At 35.6% G+C, this 19,103-nt stretch overlaps 1 protein-coding gene across 4 annotated transcripts in view; it reads left to right on the top strand.

The window, feature by feature from the left end:
* JAK2 (Janus kinase 2) overlaps positions 1-19,103 on the top strand; it is a 93,213-nt gene that overhangs the window by 49,305 nt on the left and 24,805 nt on the right. For 2 of the 4 annotated variants that reach the window (XM_085212970.1, XM_085212969.1), the window contains 14 exons: positions 178-301; positions 1,061-1,178; positions 4,605-4,750; positions 6,449-6,770; positions 8,684-8,803; positions 9,861-10,018; positions 11,388-11,499; positions 13,140-13,326; positions 13,771-13,895; positions 14,305-14,439; positions 16,113-16,200; positions 17,710-17,754; positions 18,073-18,200; positions 18,715-18,853. In XM_085212970.1, coding sequence (XP_085069096.1) covers positions 178-301; positions 1,061-1,178; positions 4,605-4,750; positions 6,449-6,770; positions 8,684-8,803; positions 9,861-10,018; positions 11,388-11,499; positions 13,140-13,326; positions 13,771-13,895; positions 14,305-14,439; positions 16,113-16,200; positions 17,710-17,754; positions 18,073-18,200; positions 18,715-18,853 — 1,947 coding nt within the window. The remainder of the gene's footprint in view (positions 1-177; positions 302-1,060; positions 1,179-4,604; positions 4,751-6,448; positions 6,771-8,683; positions 8,804-9,860; positions 10,019-11,387; positions 11,500-13,139; positions 13,327-13,770; positions 13,896-14,304; positions 14,440-16,112; positions 16,201-17,709; positions 17,755-18,072; positions 18,201-18,714; positions 18,854-19,103) is intronic. The other 2 variants (XM_085212972.1, XM_085212971.1) reach the window with 1 other exon arrangement.

Genomic DNA, 19,103 nt, shown 5'->3' on the forward strand with positions numbered 1-19,103 from the left:
GGAAAAAATCTGCAGGTTTTAAGGTGATCTCTGCAATGCTGTTGGCAGTGGTAAAGCGATGTAATAAATAGTTGGAGAACATGTGCTATCTACTGCTTTTAACAATGTATTTTTCATAGTAAGATTGATTCTCTACAAAAACAAATTCTTATATATACTTATCTATTCTTTATTTAGGTATCATGCCGGTCTATCATAATATGTTTGCACTCATGAGTGAAACAGATAGAGTTTGGTATCCTCCAAATCACATTTTCCACGTAGATGAAGCAACCAGACTAATGCTACTGTACCGGATAAGGTAATCCAAAGCAAATCTTACACACTTTTCATGATAGTACAGAACTGTGTGAGGAAAATACAGTCAATAAGGTATTTAGATGAACTGTAATTTCTCTGTTACAGACATTGTTGGTGAGATTTGGATGAAAGATAGATGAGAACGTAAAAATCAAGTAATTTAAGTTGTATACATGTTATATGTATGCCATTTCAGATTGGAGAAAGAAACAATTCAAATGTATGAGGAATTAAGATGATATTGTTCTTAAGAGTACTACATCTCCATCTCCTTACTTGCCCATTTGAAGTCAGTAGGAGTTCTGAAATGCAGAATGATTATTTTAGTCAGGTGGATGCCTGCAACAGATCCATTTTTGTCTACCCTGATTTTTGAATGTGGGCTTCTAAATGTACGGTCACTGTTTTCCTTAGAGAAAAGATTGCTTTTTCTTTAAATTGCATAATGTAACCTAATAACTCAATTGTTTCTTTAGGAATTGTCTTAGAGGAAACTGGAAGAGTAACACAAGATCCTCTGTATTCTGATTAGTGAGGATAGATTTGCAGAGCTCATTGTTTTGACCAGTGCAACTTCTCACCCTCTAAGTGTTGTACTACACACCAAGAACTAGATGAAAACATTGTGTTGACTTTGGAGGGCTTAATATTGGCTTTTCAGAACAGCCAGCCCTTAGTTTAGATCTAAGAAATGTGTAATTTCTGCTGTGGTAAACAAGAGTGTATTTTCACTGTTATTTACTTAAGTATTTTTTAACAGGTTTTATTTTCCCCACTGGTATTGCAATGGCACAAGCAGAGCATATCGCTATGGCATTATTCGGGGTTCAGAAAGCCCTGTTCTTGATGATCTTGTCATGTCTTACCTATTTGCACAGGTATGATTTGCTTCATTATATCTTCAAAACGCAGACTTATAAAGGTTGTTGATATTTCTCCCTTTCAATAAAGGGAGTTATGCAAGTTCTTTTGACAGCTTGAAGCTTTTAAACAGAAAAATTAAAGCTTGCATCACATTGTATTTCTGCAGAGGTGAAGTTCAAATGGCGGTTGTGAGGAGAGCAGGGAGATTGTGCAGTTCCCATCTAGTGCCACCACGTGCAAATCTTTCACTGTGACTTCCATTTTGGACGGTTACATTGTGGGATAATATCCTCCACATATGTTAGCATTGCAGTTTGTATGACAAGTTGCTGTCTGTCTGCTATTTCCAACAGCTCTGGTTATGGTATCCATTCAGCAGATAGTTGTGTCTTCTGTGACACCTGTAGCCTTTCCAGTCACAGAAACTGATGCAGCTATGCAGAGTTCCTGAAGGAACATGTAGCAATCCAGGTCTCAGGTTGTAGGCTGTGCCCAAGCTTTCCATCAGTGTCTGGTGGCAGCAATGAGCACACCTGCAGGAAATATGCCCAGATGGAAGTACTGCTCAGCCTGTGGACAGAGCTTTGGGAGGAGATGAGTAGGCTGAAGTACATCAGGAAGTTGAAGAAGGAGACTGACTAGTGGAGCTGTACCCTACCATCTCCAAGAATGCATTAGCTGACCACAACAAGAGAAATGAAGGGCTACCTCTCTTCTCAAAAACAGGAGAAAGGAAGGTAACTAAGAGAGAGAGCAGAATAGAGGCAGGTTTCTGCTCGGGGTGGCAGGTGAATCTCCTCCCTGCCTATCTCACCCTCATGTTCAGGTGCATAAGGAATGAAGCTTTGGAATTTGATGAACAGATAGATGATGTAGATGAAGGTTCATCCAGGTTGCAGGGGTCTCCTAGGGCTAGACAGCCTTTCTCCCATACCATTAGCACGTCTGTCAATACAAGAAGGGTTGTTGTGATAGGTAACTCCTTTCTGAGAGGAACAGAGGGTCCAAACAGACCCACACCATACCATACCAAACAGACTCAAACCATAGGAAAGTCTATTGCCATCCTGGGTAAGAGACATCACTAGAAAACTCACTACCCTGGCGTGATTCTCTGCTTAATGTCTATTAGTGGGTTTTCATGTCCATGGTGATTAGGTAGCAAAAAAGTCCTAGGGAAATCAGAAGGGACATCAGTGTCTTAGGGTTATACTTTTCTCTATCCTCCAGAAGCCTGAAGCAGTGTTGAAAGGAACAGGCAAACCCAGCTGTTGAATAGGTGGCTCCAAGGCTGGTGTCACTTGCAGAATTTTGTTTCTTGATCATGGGATAACCTTCTCAAGATGAAACACACTGGTGACCTCTGAGATGCACCTTTCTCATAGGATGGGAAGAGGACTTCTGTGCTTGAGCTAGCAGAACTGATTGGTAGAGCTCTAAACTAGTTTTGAAGGGCAAAAGAATAAAGCCAATCTCACCAGTAATAAGTTATGGAATGACATACCAAAATTTGAGGGCATTACTGGCATAAGTGAAATCTGTTGGGAAGAGTCCTGGGACCGCTGTATGATGAGGGACGGTTATAGACTCATCAACAGAGAGACATAGGCAGGGCATGTGAAGTGGAAATGTGGTGCGAGGTTTGAGGGAGGGCCTGGAGTATATGAAGCTTGCATTTGGCAGTAAGATGGTTAAGAGCCTTGGGCTGGGGATTAAGGGACAAGCAAATAGACCTTCAAACGACATCCACTTTATTATATGTCTTCCAGCTGGGATGATAACATCAGTGAATCGTTACTGAAGGAAATAAGAGACCTCTTGATCAACTGCCCTTGTGACTTCAATTTGTCAGACTTAAATTGGGAATACCACACAGCTGATATAGACAGATTCAGAATATTCCTAATACACCATGATGATAACTTTCTGGTACCAAGGGAGCCAATGAGAAAAGATGCCCTACTAGATTTGCTGCTTGTGAACCAAGAAGGTCTTGTGAATGAAGTGGCAATTAGTGGCTGTCTTAACTATAGTGACTGTAATGTTGTATAGTTTACAATCTTTAGTGTCAGGGTGAAAACTGCCATCAAGACTTTAGCCTTGGATATGAAGAAAGCAGACTTCAGGCTGCCCAGGAAACTGGTTAGAAGTGTCTACTGGAAAACTGGTTTGAAGGTGTTGGGGTTCATCAGTACTGGTCTGTTTTTGAGTACCACCTCTTAAAAGCCCAGGAACAAGCAATTCCGAAGTGTCAGAAGTCAACAAAGCAGGGCAAAAAGCTGTGGGGTTCTGGAAGCTTCCATTTTTAGGGCCTCTTATTAATGTTTTCATCAATGACTTGGGTAAAGACTGGAAGGTATACTAAGTAAGTTTGCAGACAAGACTGAATTAGGAGGAGCTGTAGACTCTCTAAAGGGGTAGAAAGGCCTTTCAAAGAGATCTTGAGAGATAGAGCTGGACCATCACCAACCATATGAAGTATAAGAATAGGAAGTGCCAGATTCTTCAATCCTAGATATACGTATAGAGTGGTGGGACAAGAGTCTAGAGAGCAGCACCACAGAAAGGGATCTCTGTGTTCTGGTTGATGGCAAGTTGAACAGGAGACAGCACTATGCACTGGCAACAAATAGGGCTAACCGTGCCCTCATGTTTATCAAATACATCATTGCCAGCCAATCTGGTGTGCTCTGTTCTGGTGTGGCCTCATCTTGAGCACCGTGTGTAGTTTTGGATGACACAATATAAAGATATAAAACTATTAACGTCCAAAGGAGCGCTACAAAGATGGTAAAGGGTCTAGAGGGGAAGATGTATGAGGAGCACCAGGGGTCCCTTAGTTTGCTTAGCCTAGAGAAAAGGAGGCTGAGGGGAGGCCTCATGGTGGCCTACAGCCCCTCATGAGGGGAGTGGAGGGGCAATGCTGACCTCTAATCTCTACTCACAGCAACAGTACTTGAGTGAATGGTACAGTGCTATGTCAGGTGAGGCTCAGGTTGGGGGTTAGGAAAAGGTTCTTCATCAAAGGGTGATCAGTCACTGGATCAGACTCTCCAAAGCAGTGGTCATGGCATCAAGCCTGCTGGAGTTCAAGCAGCATTTGGACAGTGCTTTCAGAAATATTATCTGATTTTGGATAGTCCTTTGTGGAGCTAGGAGTTGAACTTGATGATATCTTCCCTTCCCTTCCACTTCAGGATATTCTATGGCTCTGTGACACACAGACCTAGTCAAGATTTTAATCAAGGACATTTTGAGAACTGTTTCTAGTCACGATTGTATCTGGTGTCCAATATGAGCATACATAGTTCTCTGGAGATGAAAAGTTTCACTTGAAAGAATGTGATCTGCAAAATAAATAGCAAAACCAACAAAATGATACTGTCTCACTGCAGTTCATGAACAAATATTTTAAGTTGCTTTTCTGCATTTTTCTTCAGTGGCGAGATGATTTTTTGGGTGGATGGATACAAATGCCTGTTACTCATGAAACGCAGGAAGAATGCCTTGGAATGGCTGTTCTGGATATGATGAGGGTGGCCAAGGAAAAGGACCAAACCCCACTGGCTGTTTACAACTCAGTCAGGTAACTCAATAGTTCATAACTGTGTAACACCTGCTATCTATAAATATTAATTTTGCATGCTAGTCTGTCGTGAGTTGAAGATCTTTTGTCCCACAGCAAGTGGGGCTCCCTTCCCCCTCCCTCTTCCCCTGCAGGAAGAAGGCAGAGAAGTGAAAAGGAGAGATTACAGCTCAAGTGAGTTAGAGAGAAGCTCATTCACTAGAAATGATAAAGGAATGTGAGATAATACAATACAAAAGGAATCAAGGGTAATAAACAAAATGGGGAGAGAAACACCTTCCTGACTGTGCTGTAAATAGTAGTCTGGCCAAAAATAAGGCCATGGAAACCATATAAGAATGACTGGAGTTGCTGGGAACTGTAGCTCCCAGGAACTGCAGCTCCTCAGCAGCCATCCAACTTTGACAGTTCTCTACATAATGTCATGGTATTGAATGCCTATGAAAAGCCGTGACATAGCCATCTAGGTGGAGATGTTTAACTATTGGGGATTTATTTAGCCTTGCATATTGGTTCCATAAATTTACATAGAGTGTAAGCTTGAAATCAATAGAAAGCTTGTATCACAACATCTATTCTTTTTGTTTTTCAGTACATGGATTTTTTTTCCAGTTCAGATCAGGGCCAGCTTCAAAGTTGAGATCAAGTTGCACAGGGCCTTGGCAGTAAAGTTCTGAAAATGTCCAGGGATGAGGATTCCACCATACCTTTGGGAAGTTTTGACATATTATCATCCTCACTGGGGAGAATTTTCTCCTCATTTGATCGATCTCTCCTCTGTGATACCACATGCACAATACCTCTTGTCCTATTACTGTGCATGTCTGTGAAAATCCTGCATCAGTTTTCTCCATAACTAGTTAGTTGAAGACAATTGCTAGAACACCTTACTGGACCTTTTCTCCACACTGTACAAAATTCCATAAGCCTTTTCATTCATATCGTGTGTTCCAGGCTCTTAACTATCTCTGACAAGTCTCCACTAAATTTGTTTATCAGTACACTCCAATTTGTTGAAGTAATCAGTTTCTGCTTCAGCTGAGTGAATTCTGCCTCTGCTTGGTACTTCATTCTTGACGTTTGTCTTTTAATGAAGGCTAGCAGAAAGAGTTAAATAGAATGAGATAACAGATTGACCAGCTGATTGGAGGTGTCAAACTACTTTTTTGTCTTTTGATCCAATCTGGACAGTGATATGAAATACTTATATGAGAATCAGCAGCAGTGTTACTTGTGTTTTACCACCTATTGTATTTTCCATAATGAACTGTAAATTCTGTTTGTTGAGCATCTTCTTTCCACTCTAAACAAAGCAACTCTGTAATTTGTGATTTTTTTCTTTTTTCTTTTTTTTTTGCTGTCTTGCCTCAGGCTTAAATAATATCTTAAACTGGTGTCTGGATATATGGAAAATGCGTAATGTAGTATATGTTCAAATTAAGTTGAGGACAAAAAAAAGAAGAGATAAGGCTGTATTTGAAAGATTGTATTACAGGCTGAAAGAAAAATCCTTGTTATCCTAGAGCTTAAAAAAGTTACATTTAGTGGAAAATGTTTTTTCACATTGTCTTGTTCAGCACAGAGGTAGATATCTTTGTTAGATTTAATGGATTAAATCATTAGTTGTGGTTTTTGTTTATTTGCTTGTGGTTTTTTTTTTTTTTTTTTTTTTTTTTTTTGCTGGTTATATATTCACAGCTACAAAATGTTTCTGCCTAAATGTGTGCGAGCAAAAATCCAAGAATACCACATTTTGACCCGAAAAAGAATAAGGTACAGGTTCCGTAAATTCATACAGCAGTTCAGCCAGTGCAAAGCTACTGCCAGGAACTTGAAACTTAAGTATCTCATAAATTTGGAAACCCTTCAGTCTACCTTCTATTCAGAGGTTTTTGAAGTAAAAGAACCTGGTGGAGATCCTTCTGGAGAAGAAAGTTTTGCAACTATTGTAATAACTGGAAATGGTGGAATTCAGTGCTCAAGAGGAAAACTTAAAAACTGTGAGACGCTGGCAGAGCAGGTAATTTCTTTGAATGTATCTACTTCATTATTTTAATAGTTGCACAGTTTGTCATTGATAGTTTGATTAACTTGTTAAAATTTATGTTCAATAAAATGCATGTTGTCCGTGAATTCTGTTTCAAATGAGGAATTTAAGGGATCCAGAAAAACAAGACAAATTCCACTTTGCCTTTATATTGCTTCACTTAGACTCTTACCAGTATCTAAAATAGCAAATTTAAAGAGATGTTTTTGTAACTGCAGTCTGTTTACTCTTTCTCCATGAGCTAGGTGCTAAGTGGTTCAATAAGCTGTCATGATCTTATGCTGTTGTATTTTTCTCTATTGTTTCTTTTATGTATGGTTTCCCAGCATGACTGTTCTTTGGTAAAATGTACCAAAATCTGATAATAGCTGTGTACAGTAAGAGTGTGGGAATTTTCTAAAGGTAAGATTAAAGGCAAAGTGAAGCAGATGTCAGTTTTCCAAAATAGTTACATTTATTGCTTGGTAGTTTTAATGCATAATGTGTAGCAGTCAGACCAAACTACAAAACTGGTGACATGTTTATAATATACTATAATGACTTGTAAAAATGCATTTTTTTCCTAAAACTTTTTTTTAAAAAAAAAATCTGATTACTTACCCAGATTTTCTATTTTTTTTTTCTTAGAATGTTTGCAGATTCAAACATTCTAAGAAAAAAAAACAAATTACTGGACAATAGGTCCAGTAATTTCTTTTACATTATGTGGCAGTCCTCATCATGGTGCAATTTTTCTGTAGTCACTAGTTGCTCTTGCAGGAGCTGATGTTGGGTTTCTGTAATTTCTAGTTTTTGGTGCACAAAACTTATGCATACTGTGCTGTCATGGCAACTAAGCCTTTAGTAAGTATAGTGTTTAAACTGATCTCTTTTCAAATGGATATTTGAGAACTATTTTTTGTAATTGATAATATTAGCATCCTTAGTGAAAAAGACAGCATGTAGGCCAAATATATTTTCACTGTTACAGAAGCTGTGTACAAAATATGTTGCAAAAATTTAATGAAGGAATAAGGTTGACTGTAAAAGTGATCATAACTTTCAGCAGACTTTACTGATGAGACTTTATTGAATGTTGAATTGAAACAAGATTTTTAATTTTTTGAAGTTGGTAATAGCATACGTGTGGTAAATTATAAGGAAATTTGTTTTGCCAGTTCACATTTAATAATTAATTAATAGAGCTTCAGGGTCTTAAACGTATTTGAGCTCATTCATGACTTCTGATAATCAATTCAGTAGTATGACATTCAGTAGTATGAATGTATTAGGATACACTTGCAGCCTTATAGATAGAATGAATTTGCTTTGGAAGAATAGTTTAAGATAAACACATCTTTATTTAAGATGTTGTTTAGCATTTAAACTTCTGCTGCAAACCAAACAAGATATGACCTATATGACATGGTAATTTGACGTGTGAAAGACTCGAGAAAATTAGGAATATTATATTATATATTATTTTATCAAAAAGTCCCTGAACTGTCACCAAAGGAAAAAGTCATAGATTTCCTCAGTGGAAATCTTCTTACCTGGTCAGAGATGGCCATAGCTGAGAAGATCTTTTCTTAAACATTTTCTGCATCAATACTATCTCCATCTTTTTGGTAGCAGGTCTTGCAGCTTGCTGCATTCCTGCAAATGAAGACATCATGTTCTGAAATGTTAACAGGCTCTCTAATCAGGATGTTTAAAAAATAAAAAAAAAAAAAAAGTTCACAGAATACTGCTTTTCATTTTTTATTCATGTGTTTAAGGCTTGCTGAGCCTCTTCATTTCTAACTTCACAAGGTTAATGTTGTAGGAATTCTAATGCTACAAATAGGTGTGTGGTTTTTTTCAGCTGAAATTTGTTAATGTTGTGGTTATATAATTATTTGTTGTAGGATTTACAAACATATTGTGATTTTCCTGATATCATTGATGTGAGCATTAAACAAGCAAGTCAAGAAGGTTCCAGTGAGAGGAGAATTGTCACCATTCACAAACAAGACAGCAAGAATCTGGTCTGTTTACATTTACTTGCCATTTTTGTTTTCTGTATAGATGTTGCTTTGAGCAGACAGTGGTGTTCATGATTTTATATGACAAATTATTAGCATGAGGTAAAACTGAAAGCATTTTTTGCAATATAAGAGGTGTATTAAAACACTGAAGATCTTGTGAGGGACTAATGGAGACAATTCTAGTTTAGGATGATTGCGGATAGATTGATTCTCCTTTGTTGGAGCCTGAAATCTGAGTCTGTGTTTCAGCAATCTAGCATACTGTTTGTATGAAGTCATGATTAAACTGGCTGACAGTGGCCAAAAAATTGAAAAGGGGTCAAAATATTCTGGAGAAATGATAATACTTTAAAAAAAAAAAAAATGTATATGGACATAAAATTAATGTCATTGCTTCTACTTTATAAAATGCTTTGAAGAAGACACTGGAAAATAATTTTATATGTGAGTATAAAAAGTTGTTTTAGTTTGGCCTCCAGAAATTCCCCTGCCACCTGCTGGAAAGTCTGATTCAAATGCCATACAGTTTTCTTCCCTTGTCTGCATGACTGGTCTGCAAGTCCTCAGGACTCACGATCTCTCTATTTGTGTGATCAGAGAGCTTCCCACTGTTTACATGAGGAAGCTACGTGCATCTTATGCACTTCTTCATAAAAATAGTAATGAAAAAAACCCTCAAAATAGTTCAAAAAACAGTAGTCAGTTTTTAGTCTTCCTAATAGGCTTTTGGACAAAAGTCATATGGTTCACTGATGTATGGAAGAGCTGCAAATCTCTTTAATTTCTAATTTTAATGGTACAGAATTAATGACCTGTTAAGAACTTGAAAATTTGTCCAGGCCTTTTATAGAAATGTAAAAGTAGCTGAGATATCTGTGATATACATTTACAGTGCTCAGAGTATGAAAATATTTTGGATAGGAGAAAGATGCTTTCCATAATTATAAGCCATGAAAATTCTCTTAAATTCTGAATATCCAGGATATTTGCATTGACTGTTACAGATTCTCATTCTTTCTCTCCTCTTTCTCTTTTCTCTCCCCTGGCAATTTAACAGGAGGCTGAATTTCAGTCTTTAAGAGAAGCACTCTCCTTTGTATCGTTAATTGATGGATATTACAGATTAACTGCAGATGCCCACCATTATCTCTGCAAAGAAGTAGCACCACCATCAGTGCTTGAAAATATACAAAGCAATTGCCATGGACCAATTTTGTAAGCAAATTTTAGTGATGTAACAAGGTGCTGTTATTTTTGAAGGATGATTTTTAGCTGATTGTGAACCATGATGGACGTCTTAAGATGTGCATTTATCACATTTATATTATTCACTTACGTAACAAAATGCTTTATATTTTTCCTCATTTTTCACTTTGCAGAATAAAATACCTTGTTGATATATTATCAGAAATAGAGCAAAGGATTGTAGATTTAATTTTCTTCCCTTAGAATTCTGTCTTTTGTTCAAGCAAGATACAGCAAAGTCATAGTGCTGATTTCCACTGAATTACAATTATTATCAGGGCAGCAATGTATAATGCCATAGAGGACTTCATGTTTTAACTGCAGCCTCTATTACTATACTGTTTGAGTTGCTAAAGAGAAAAAGACAAATTCAAATACAGTAAAGTGCTATTCATGTAAATTTGAGGGTTTGCTTGTTTTCAAGGAATCTTGTCTCCTTGTTCTCTTTCTCTGTATTTCTAGGGAAGAATTTCAATGACTTCTTAGATGTCTTTTCTTAACATGGGAGCTTAGGAATGTTTTCTTAGGCAGAAAAAAATGGGTATTTTATATATATCTTTAGGTACAGAAAGCTCAAAAGCAGATATCTACAAGATTTGTTGTATAAAACTAAAACCATTCTACTCCATTAATACAGAATGCTTCTGGAAATTTCCCAGTGACAGAGTATAGGTTCTGTGCATATGAGGGAAGATAAAGGAAAAGAGGAACAGAAACTTACGTTTCAAAACATGTTTTTTGCACCTTGCAGACCTAGACTAATACCATATATTGATTTTTATTTAGAACTATTTAGCATAATGTACTGTAAGTACAGAACTTGCCACATGATTCTCTTTGTAATTCCTTGAGATAGACAGAAATAGTTAATAATGACTTGTTTAGAGAGAGATTAGTTGCTGTAGTAACAAATGAAGCTTTCTTTCAATCCTGTTTCTTATTAGCCCTTTCCCAAACTAAACTAGTCATTTTCCATGCACACAAATGCTTCTCTAATCTTAGCTTGTTTATCAGACAGTTTCACTTGAACAGGTTCTTCCATGATGGAAATTGAGAGTCGTATCATAAGCCCAAGGCAATGCCTTTTCAGACTGCCAAGTTTTTGATCAAATAGATCACTGAGTTTTAAAGTGTTAAGAATCTTTACTGCATTCTTTTGTACATAAGCAGCCATGTGACTACTGGAAAATAGAGAAGCAAGTGAATTATCTTAAAGGAGAGTCTAAAACTCAGAATTTGTATTGTCATTGTATGAGATATCTTATAATAGTGCTCATAAGTCATTATCTGGTCTTGTTCTTTAAAATTATGCAGTATTAATCATTTTCTTTTTATATAGCATGGACTTTGCTATCAATAAACTGAAGAAGGCAGGTAATCAGACTGGCTTCTACGTTCTTCGTTGCAGTCCTAAAGATTTTAAAAAATACTTCCTCACATTTGCTATTGAGGTTTGTATTCTGGCATGGACAGTACTTCTATAATTTCTGTTATGTTTTGATAATGTGCATGGGAAGTTCAGTAAATGATTCTGGATTTTCTTTTCAGAATGGTAGTATGTTGTCTGTTTATTCTACAACTACTTGTGTCAGATAGGTCTACTTTCAGGGTCATATGAGAGACATACTAAAATAAATTTATGATAAAGAATCACTGGCACAGAATATATGCCCCAAAATCAAAAAAGGCAGAGGAAAGAGAGTTTGATAGTTTTGGGGTTTGGAATGCAACTGTTCAAACTATTGTAATTGTTTGGGTGGTACTGTGGGGATTTTGGTGATTTCTGTTGTTTCTGGCACGGTAGGTCTTAATTACTGAGTATACAGTTGATTGCTGTGGTGATCTAAGGTTGTCTCTCATTGATGAGTTTTTATAGGTTTGAGTCGTACCCTTCATACAGCCAGATTATCTGGTGCTTGTTATGTCAGCATGTCTTGAGGATATCTGCTGTAAACTAGATGAGAAGCTGCACTACAAAATTCTCATGCTGCTGAAAAGGCAGATATTCATCTACTCTATGAGATTGCAGCTAGTGATAATGCAGCACTTTAATAGTGCTGTTACATAATTACACAATCTCATTCCAGTATTGATCTTGTTCCAAGGGTGGGATTATTTTTAATTAAATGAACAGAGCTACCTTTGGGTTTTTAACTGGAAAAAGTAGCATACATGGCTTTTCTTACTAGTTCTGCAGAAAGCTATCAGATTTACTCAACACTGCCGCAAGTAGGTACATGTTTCAAAATGATAAAATAATGTTGATTTGTGGGTGGAGAAGTAAAGAGCCATTTTTAAGACCAGTTTTAGAAAAAGTTTATGTCTAGCCAGTGATTAATTAAGGATTTTTTAGTCCCTGAGCAAGCTTAGGGTCACATTTTGAGTCAAGCTTGCCATTAACTGACCTGGTTGTAGTTGTTTTTCTTGTTCTAATTATTTCTGGGCAAGCATTAAAAGACTTTTCAGATTTGTTGGAATTTGTTGGAATGTTTTTCACAGCATTAACATGAAGGATTATGAAAACATTATTAAGAGCTCCTCTTGATTAAAAACGTCTAATGGTATATTTTCAAGATTCATCAAAATAATTCAATGCATATTGAGAGCCTACTGTACTAGGAATGAATTGCTTAGAACTGCACTGTACACTACAGAAAAACAGAAATACACCTTAGATATCCAAATACTTGCCAAAATGAAAGAGTTCGAATTTTTGGACTATGGCTTCCAACATTTTTCTATTTTATTACCCCATGTTCCAGTGAAGGAACTTTGGTTGCTAGATCTGAAGATATGAAGGATCTTTCCTAGGTTCCTTCATGTTTTCTCAGCATGATATTTGGAGATTTGTTAATGTTTGTTCATCTTAGTGCCAGCATACTAATTTCAGGGATGGAGGTAGAATCTTGGCTGTGTTTGTGTTCTTTTTTTTTTCCCCCTCAGAATCACTGTTACATAGTGAGTAACAAAATAACAAATAGTGATAATGTTTAATTGAAGGGGGGGTTCCTTAGGTTACTGTTGTACGTTTAATTTTTTTAACAACTGAGTATTGATCAATTTTCTTTTTGATGGGAAAAAATCTCTGCAGCGTGAGAATGTCACTGACTATAAACACTGCTTAATTACGAAGAATGAGAACGGGGAATATAATCTTAGTGGAACCAAGAGAAGTTTTGGTAATCTTAAGGATCTATTGACCTGTTATCAGACAGAAACTGTCCGCTCAGACAGCATAATTTTCCAGTTCATCAAGTGCTGTCCTCCAAAACCAAAAGGTAAGAAAGGATAGTTTATTTCTAAACAAGAATCTTTTACTTTAAGTCTTTATGAATTGTAAACAACAAAGTAAATGGCTTTCAGGTAGATAAGTACACATATTGGCTCATGTGAGTTCTTTTCATTCCACTTACCTGTTTTTACTTTGTTTTGACATGGCCTTCTAGACAGCCTTCACAGTTTCATTGTTAGAATTGAAACTATATTCTTAATTACTGTAGGAAGCAATGCTGTACAGAAACAGTAGAAGTAGGAGAAGCAGCAAAAGCAGTTTTTGCTAATCCGAAAAAGTGAATTATTTACCAAGACACTCTATCGCTTTTAAAATGAATTGGTCTCAGATTGATGTTGCCCTTTTTTTTTTTTTTTGTATTTATGACTTCTGAATATATGATTTTTTTTATATTTTATGGCTCAATTTTTATTTCTCTTTCTTCTCCCAGATAAATCAAACCTCCTTGTCTTTAGAAGCAATAGCGTCTCTGATGTACCTTCATCACCAACGTTGCAGAGGCACAATGTTAGCCAGATGGTCTTTCACAAAATCCGAAATGAGGACTTGATTTTTGTAAGTCCCTTAGTTGCTTCTTTCATTGCAAATGGTTGGTTTAGTAAGTACAATATAAATACTCCGTGTGCATTTAAAAGAGCTTTTTTTCTTTAAAAAAGAAAAAGTGTCACTTTGACTGCAGTGGTAGGTCTTTTTGTTTTGTTTTTCTCTGTGGTTCCTTCAGCAATTTGTTGTCTAAGATGCTTGACAAGTTAGTAACGTTTTTTAAAAAATTAGCAAGGATGTAAACTGTTTGTGGTATACGTGCTTATACCTATACTATACTATACTATGCTATACTATAACTCTGGAGGTAGACTAGCTGAGAAGTTTCACATACATGTACTGTTTATGGAGGAAGTTGTCTGTCTTTGACAGAACAAGTAGTGGTTCCTCATTTTCTCTTTCCTGCTTTTTGTCTTTTTAGGAAGAGAGTCTTGGACAGGGCACATTTACAAAGATTTTCAAAGGTATAAGGAAAGAAGTGGGAGACTATGGCCAGCTCCATCAAACTGAAGTTCTTTTAAAGGTTCTGGATAAAGTCCATAGAAACTACTCTGAGGTTGGTATGATTGTCAACTGCAGTGTACTTGTCCATCCCATATTACTTTTCTTACAGTAAACAACTTGCTATATTTGTTATATGATAGAGGGATGATTGTTGATCAGAGCTCATTCTTGGCCTTGTGAAATTGGGAAAAATCGTTTTGAAACTAGCTCTGTGAATTTCACCTATATACTTCATTTCCTTTCTCCCCGCTATCTATCAGAATTTAGAGCTACCATAGAGAACCAAAAAACAGTGGTTCTTTTGTACTACACAGATAGCACAGGAGAAACAGTTTGGCCACAAATCTGTACCAGTAAACTCATGATCTACATGTGAGGTATAAATTTTTAGGGAAAAATTTATTTTTGTTGACTGTTTTCCTGTTTTTTTGTTTTGTTTTGTGGGTTTTCTTTTTTTTTTTTTCTTTTTTTTTTTTTTGAGTCTTACTAGTTCTCCATAAAATAAATATTTTGCATCAAGTCATAAAAAATCAGAAATATGAGGAACACTTGCCATATGTGGAATCACCCATATTTGATTAGTCTTCTAGTGTTTGAGTGAATCTGTGAGCAGACCTGAAATGCCCTTTTGCGGAAAGCAGTACAATGGTAATGTAATTAAGCTCAAGAATGCATATGTGGAAAATTTAATTTAAAAAAATTAACAGATATGCTATTTCTTAGTATTTGAGTGCAACTTTATATGGCTGCTTATTGTGTACTCTGATTATATCATAGTTTCAAATTCCTAATTAACCTAAGAGCATTTGCAGTGAGTCAGAAGAACCAGTCTCTTATTCAGTGAACTTTTCAACTGCTTAGAACATATCTAAATTAAAATTTTAACTAAAGAAAAGGAGAAGAAACTTCCAAGAGCTAGTGTCAGAAGCAACATAGATATACCCTTTGAACATATGAAAGTAAAAATGATAATAAAAATAACATGTTTTAATTTTAAGAAATTGGATAATATATTATTTTAGAATAGGGTGAAAATAAAATTTTTAAGGAGCTCTAAGAATAAAGAAATAAAAATATGATCCTCAAAGGAAAATATGCAAATTTTAACCTCATCTCATTGGGGAAACAATCTGTACACAAAGAAGCATAGCTGGAGATACCACTGAAAAGAACAAAACACGACTAAAGAGATTAAAACATTTGAAAATTTCCTACAAAGGTCAGGTAAGGTCTCACAATACTGGATGAGGGATATAGTAGTTCTTGTCTTAAGTTAAGTTAAAACTTAATAATGTTCTATGAAGAAATAAATTGGGACTGAATAGTGCATTGTGAAAGAATAAATTGGAAACTGAATAGCGCATTGTGAATTTGCTCATTGTTTACTTAATGATATAGAAAAAAAGATTCTCTTTAGGATGCGGAGATGCATCTGCCTGCAAGAAAAGAGACTGCTAACTCTTCTAGATTGTGGATTGTTTTTTAAAACAAACAAATAAAACCCACAATAACAGCAAATCAATTTTTAAAAAAAAAAAACAACACAAACCAAAACAAAAAACATCCACAAATAAATAGTATGAAATTTTAGACAGTTTTCAAAATAAGATGGGAGATGGATTGTTTTTTAAAAAATTATTTAAACTGTATGCATTTTTTTTCTACAAAAAGTGTCATAGTTTTTCTTTCGCTGATCTGTTCTCTCTTGCTCTCTCTTTCTCAAAGTCCTTCTTTGAGGCAGCAAGCATGATGAGCCAGCTTTCTTACAAACATTTGGTATTAAATTATGGAGTCTGTGTGTGTGGAGAAGAGAGTAAGTATCTTTTTCACTAATTATATACAGCTGCCATCAGAGTTTTTTTTTAAAAGGGGGGAGAGTGAGAACTCGTTCCCCACAGAAACTTCCAATATTAATGAAACATTAATAATAGCAAAATCTTTACCTTACCTACAGAAGTAGAGTATGTCCTCAGCTTACTAAATTACTTGCACTGTAGTTATTTATTAATAAGTTTTTGAGAACACCTGATATATAATTCTAGCACCTCATAATGAAATCTTAATTTTGGATGGCAATCCAGTTCTTATATGTCGTCTTCAAATATGCATTACTGGACTTGACTTTACCAGTTTTCATTTTAATTCAGTCCTTGGCAGAAATAGCAGTTTGGATAAAAACCATTTTTTTCTTCTATTTAACTGTTTGTAGCAAAATGAGGCATTTTATAGTAAATGTATAATGTGTAGACTGCTACCTCCATTAAGAGAAATGGAATTTGCAAAGCAAGAAAGGTGAGGGCATTTTGTATTGGAAGTGGCTTTTCCTATGAGGTTGGGATGCAGTACAATTTTGTCTGAGAACTCATAAAACTACATCCACAATTGCCCTTCCTAGTTCATTCATGTTATCATGCATAGAGGCTATATATAAAATTCCAGATAGATAGTGTATCACTTTAAAACATGGAAATAGTAAATTCCAATTTATCTAAGCGTGGATATTATTTCTTCCCTATATCACAGTCAGCCTCTATAGTTTTTTTGTTTTTTGTTTTTTGTTTTTTTTTTTTTTTCTGAAAGTGAGCTTACAACATATTACTAATTGGCAATTAGTAAGAGATGGGAAGAGAAGGTCTTGCTTTTTCCCAGCATTAGACATTTGATGTACAGATGTCAGAACAATTGCTTCACATAATTTTTATTTTTAAAAAAGTTTTCTCTCTATAAAATAATGTCATAAAAATTAGTTTATTTTCATTAGACAAATATGAAACTGGTAGTTTCCAGTGTATTCAGAGTGTTAAAAACATTACAATGTGAGCATCCTCTCTATACCTTCCGGAGGAGGGGGAGAGGAGAAGGGAGGTTCTGGGCTCTTCTCTCTGCGAGTTGGTATCAGAGCAGACAAGAATGGATTAAAGCTGCCAAGACAAGGTTCACATTGGACATCAGGTAAAACTTATTTACTGTGAAGGTGGCCAAACACTGGAACACACTTCCTAAAGGAGAGGCTTTTGGATGGTGCCCTCAGGTGCTTTAACTTTTGGATAGCCCTGACATGGTCAGGCAATAAAATTCAAAAATCTCTGTAGGTCCCTTCCAACTACGCTATTACAATCCATCTTGCAGCTGAAGACAGGATTTCAGTACTACAATTTAATTTTTTTATTGAAACAGATTGTGCAGTACTGTGAAGTGGATCTAGTTTCATGGGTTGTTCTCTGTATGACCATGTGGAGACATATGTCATACGTATATGCAAATGTTTGTATTGTAAATTTTTATTGATCTGTTTTCAAGAAATCTCTTTTTTTTCATGTAGTGTCTTATTCTTCCAGTAAAATTGGAGATTATAAGCACCTAAGAAGTGAGTGACTTGAAATGGATATTAATTGACTTATTGCATTCATGTTACTATGTACAGTGCTATGCTTACCAGAAGATGTGTTATTTACTATGCCTTTGGAGTGAGGGTGGAAGGATAATCACTGCATTTCTTAAGGTGGAAATGTAAATTGCATGAAGTATTTGTGACAATATTAAGATGTCATATAGATTTGAATTTATAGTTAGTTTGTCAATGAATAGTGAAGAAAGAGATGGGTAATATTATGGTAATGTCTGTCTTGAATTTCCATTTGTTTATGTTATTTTTAATTATTACACTTTTAACATTTTAAATCAGATATCCTTGTACAAGAATATGTGAAATTTGGATCTTTGGACACATATTTGAAAAAGAACAAAAATGTTATTAATATCTTGTGGAAACTGGAAGTTGCCAAACAGTTGGCATTAGCCATGCATTTTCTGGTAGGTAGTTTATTTTTTATTTTTTTTAATGGTTGAGTTAAAGTGTTTCAGGTTAATGCACGTAGAGTGATGAGTTATTATTCTACCTCTTGAAACTAAGTGTGGAGTGTGAAAATAAGGTGTTGACTGAGTGCTGAAGTCAGACCTTTATATCTTACATAGAATGTAATAGATTTTTTTGTTCTTTCGAACTATTCCTTTAGATAGAGTTTAACAGTTCTTGTGTTCATTTTAAATGTATTGTGGACCCATCCATTTAAGTTAACATACTTCAGATAAAATCAAAAACATGTTGATGATTAAAATGAATGAAAATTTGCGTAGAAAAACTTAACTAAAAGGAACTGATGAAATGTCTGAGATTTGGTCAAACTTATCTCTGATCTTTATTTTCTTTTTTTCCTTTATGCTGTTAAGTGTTTTTTGTTTTAGTTTTTGTTTTTGTTTTTTTTAATACCTTTTCAATCATAAGGTATTTTTGTCTGTTTGTAAAAGATGCCTTTTTGTTTATCAGGAGGATAAAGGCCTTGTTCATGGGAATGTCTGTGCAAAGAACATCTTGCTTATCAGGGAGGAGGACAGGAAGTCTGGAAACCTTCCTTTTATAAAACTAAGTGATCCTGGCATCAGTATCACAGTTTTGCCAAGAGACAGTAAGTCTTTGTGTCATTTTCCTTTTTAATGCTTCTGACTTGAAAATCAAGATTATTTTTTTTCTTGCCACCATCTTATTCCTTTTGTTTCAATAGACCACTTCATTCTTTTGTCACTTTAGAATAATCCCCACAGTCCTACTCAGCAGTTTTGAGTATATCCTCTTTTTCATCAAATAGATACAGGAAAAAAAAGTCACAGTTATCCACTGTATGAGTATTTTGTGTTGTTCCCATTCTAAACAAATGC

Source organism: Meleagris gallopavo, chromosome Z (assembly GCF_905368555.1).
Source record: "Meleagris gallopavo chromosome Z, MGAL_WU_HG_1.1, whole genome shotgun sequence".
Taxonomy (NCBI): Eukaryota; Metazoa; Chordata; class Aves; order Galliformes; family Phasianidae; genus Meleagris; species Meleagris gallopavo.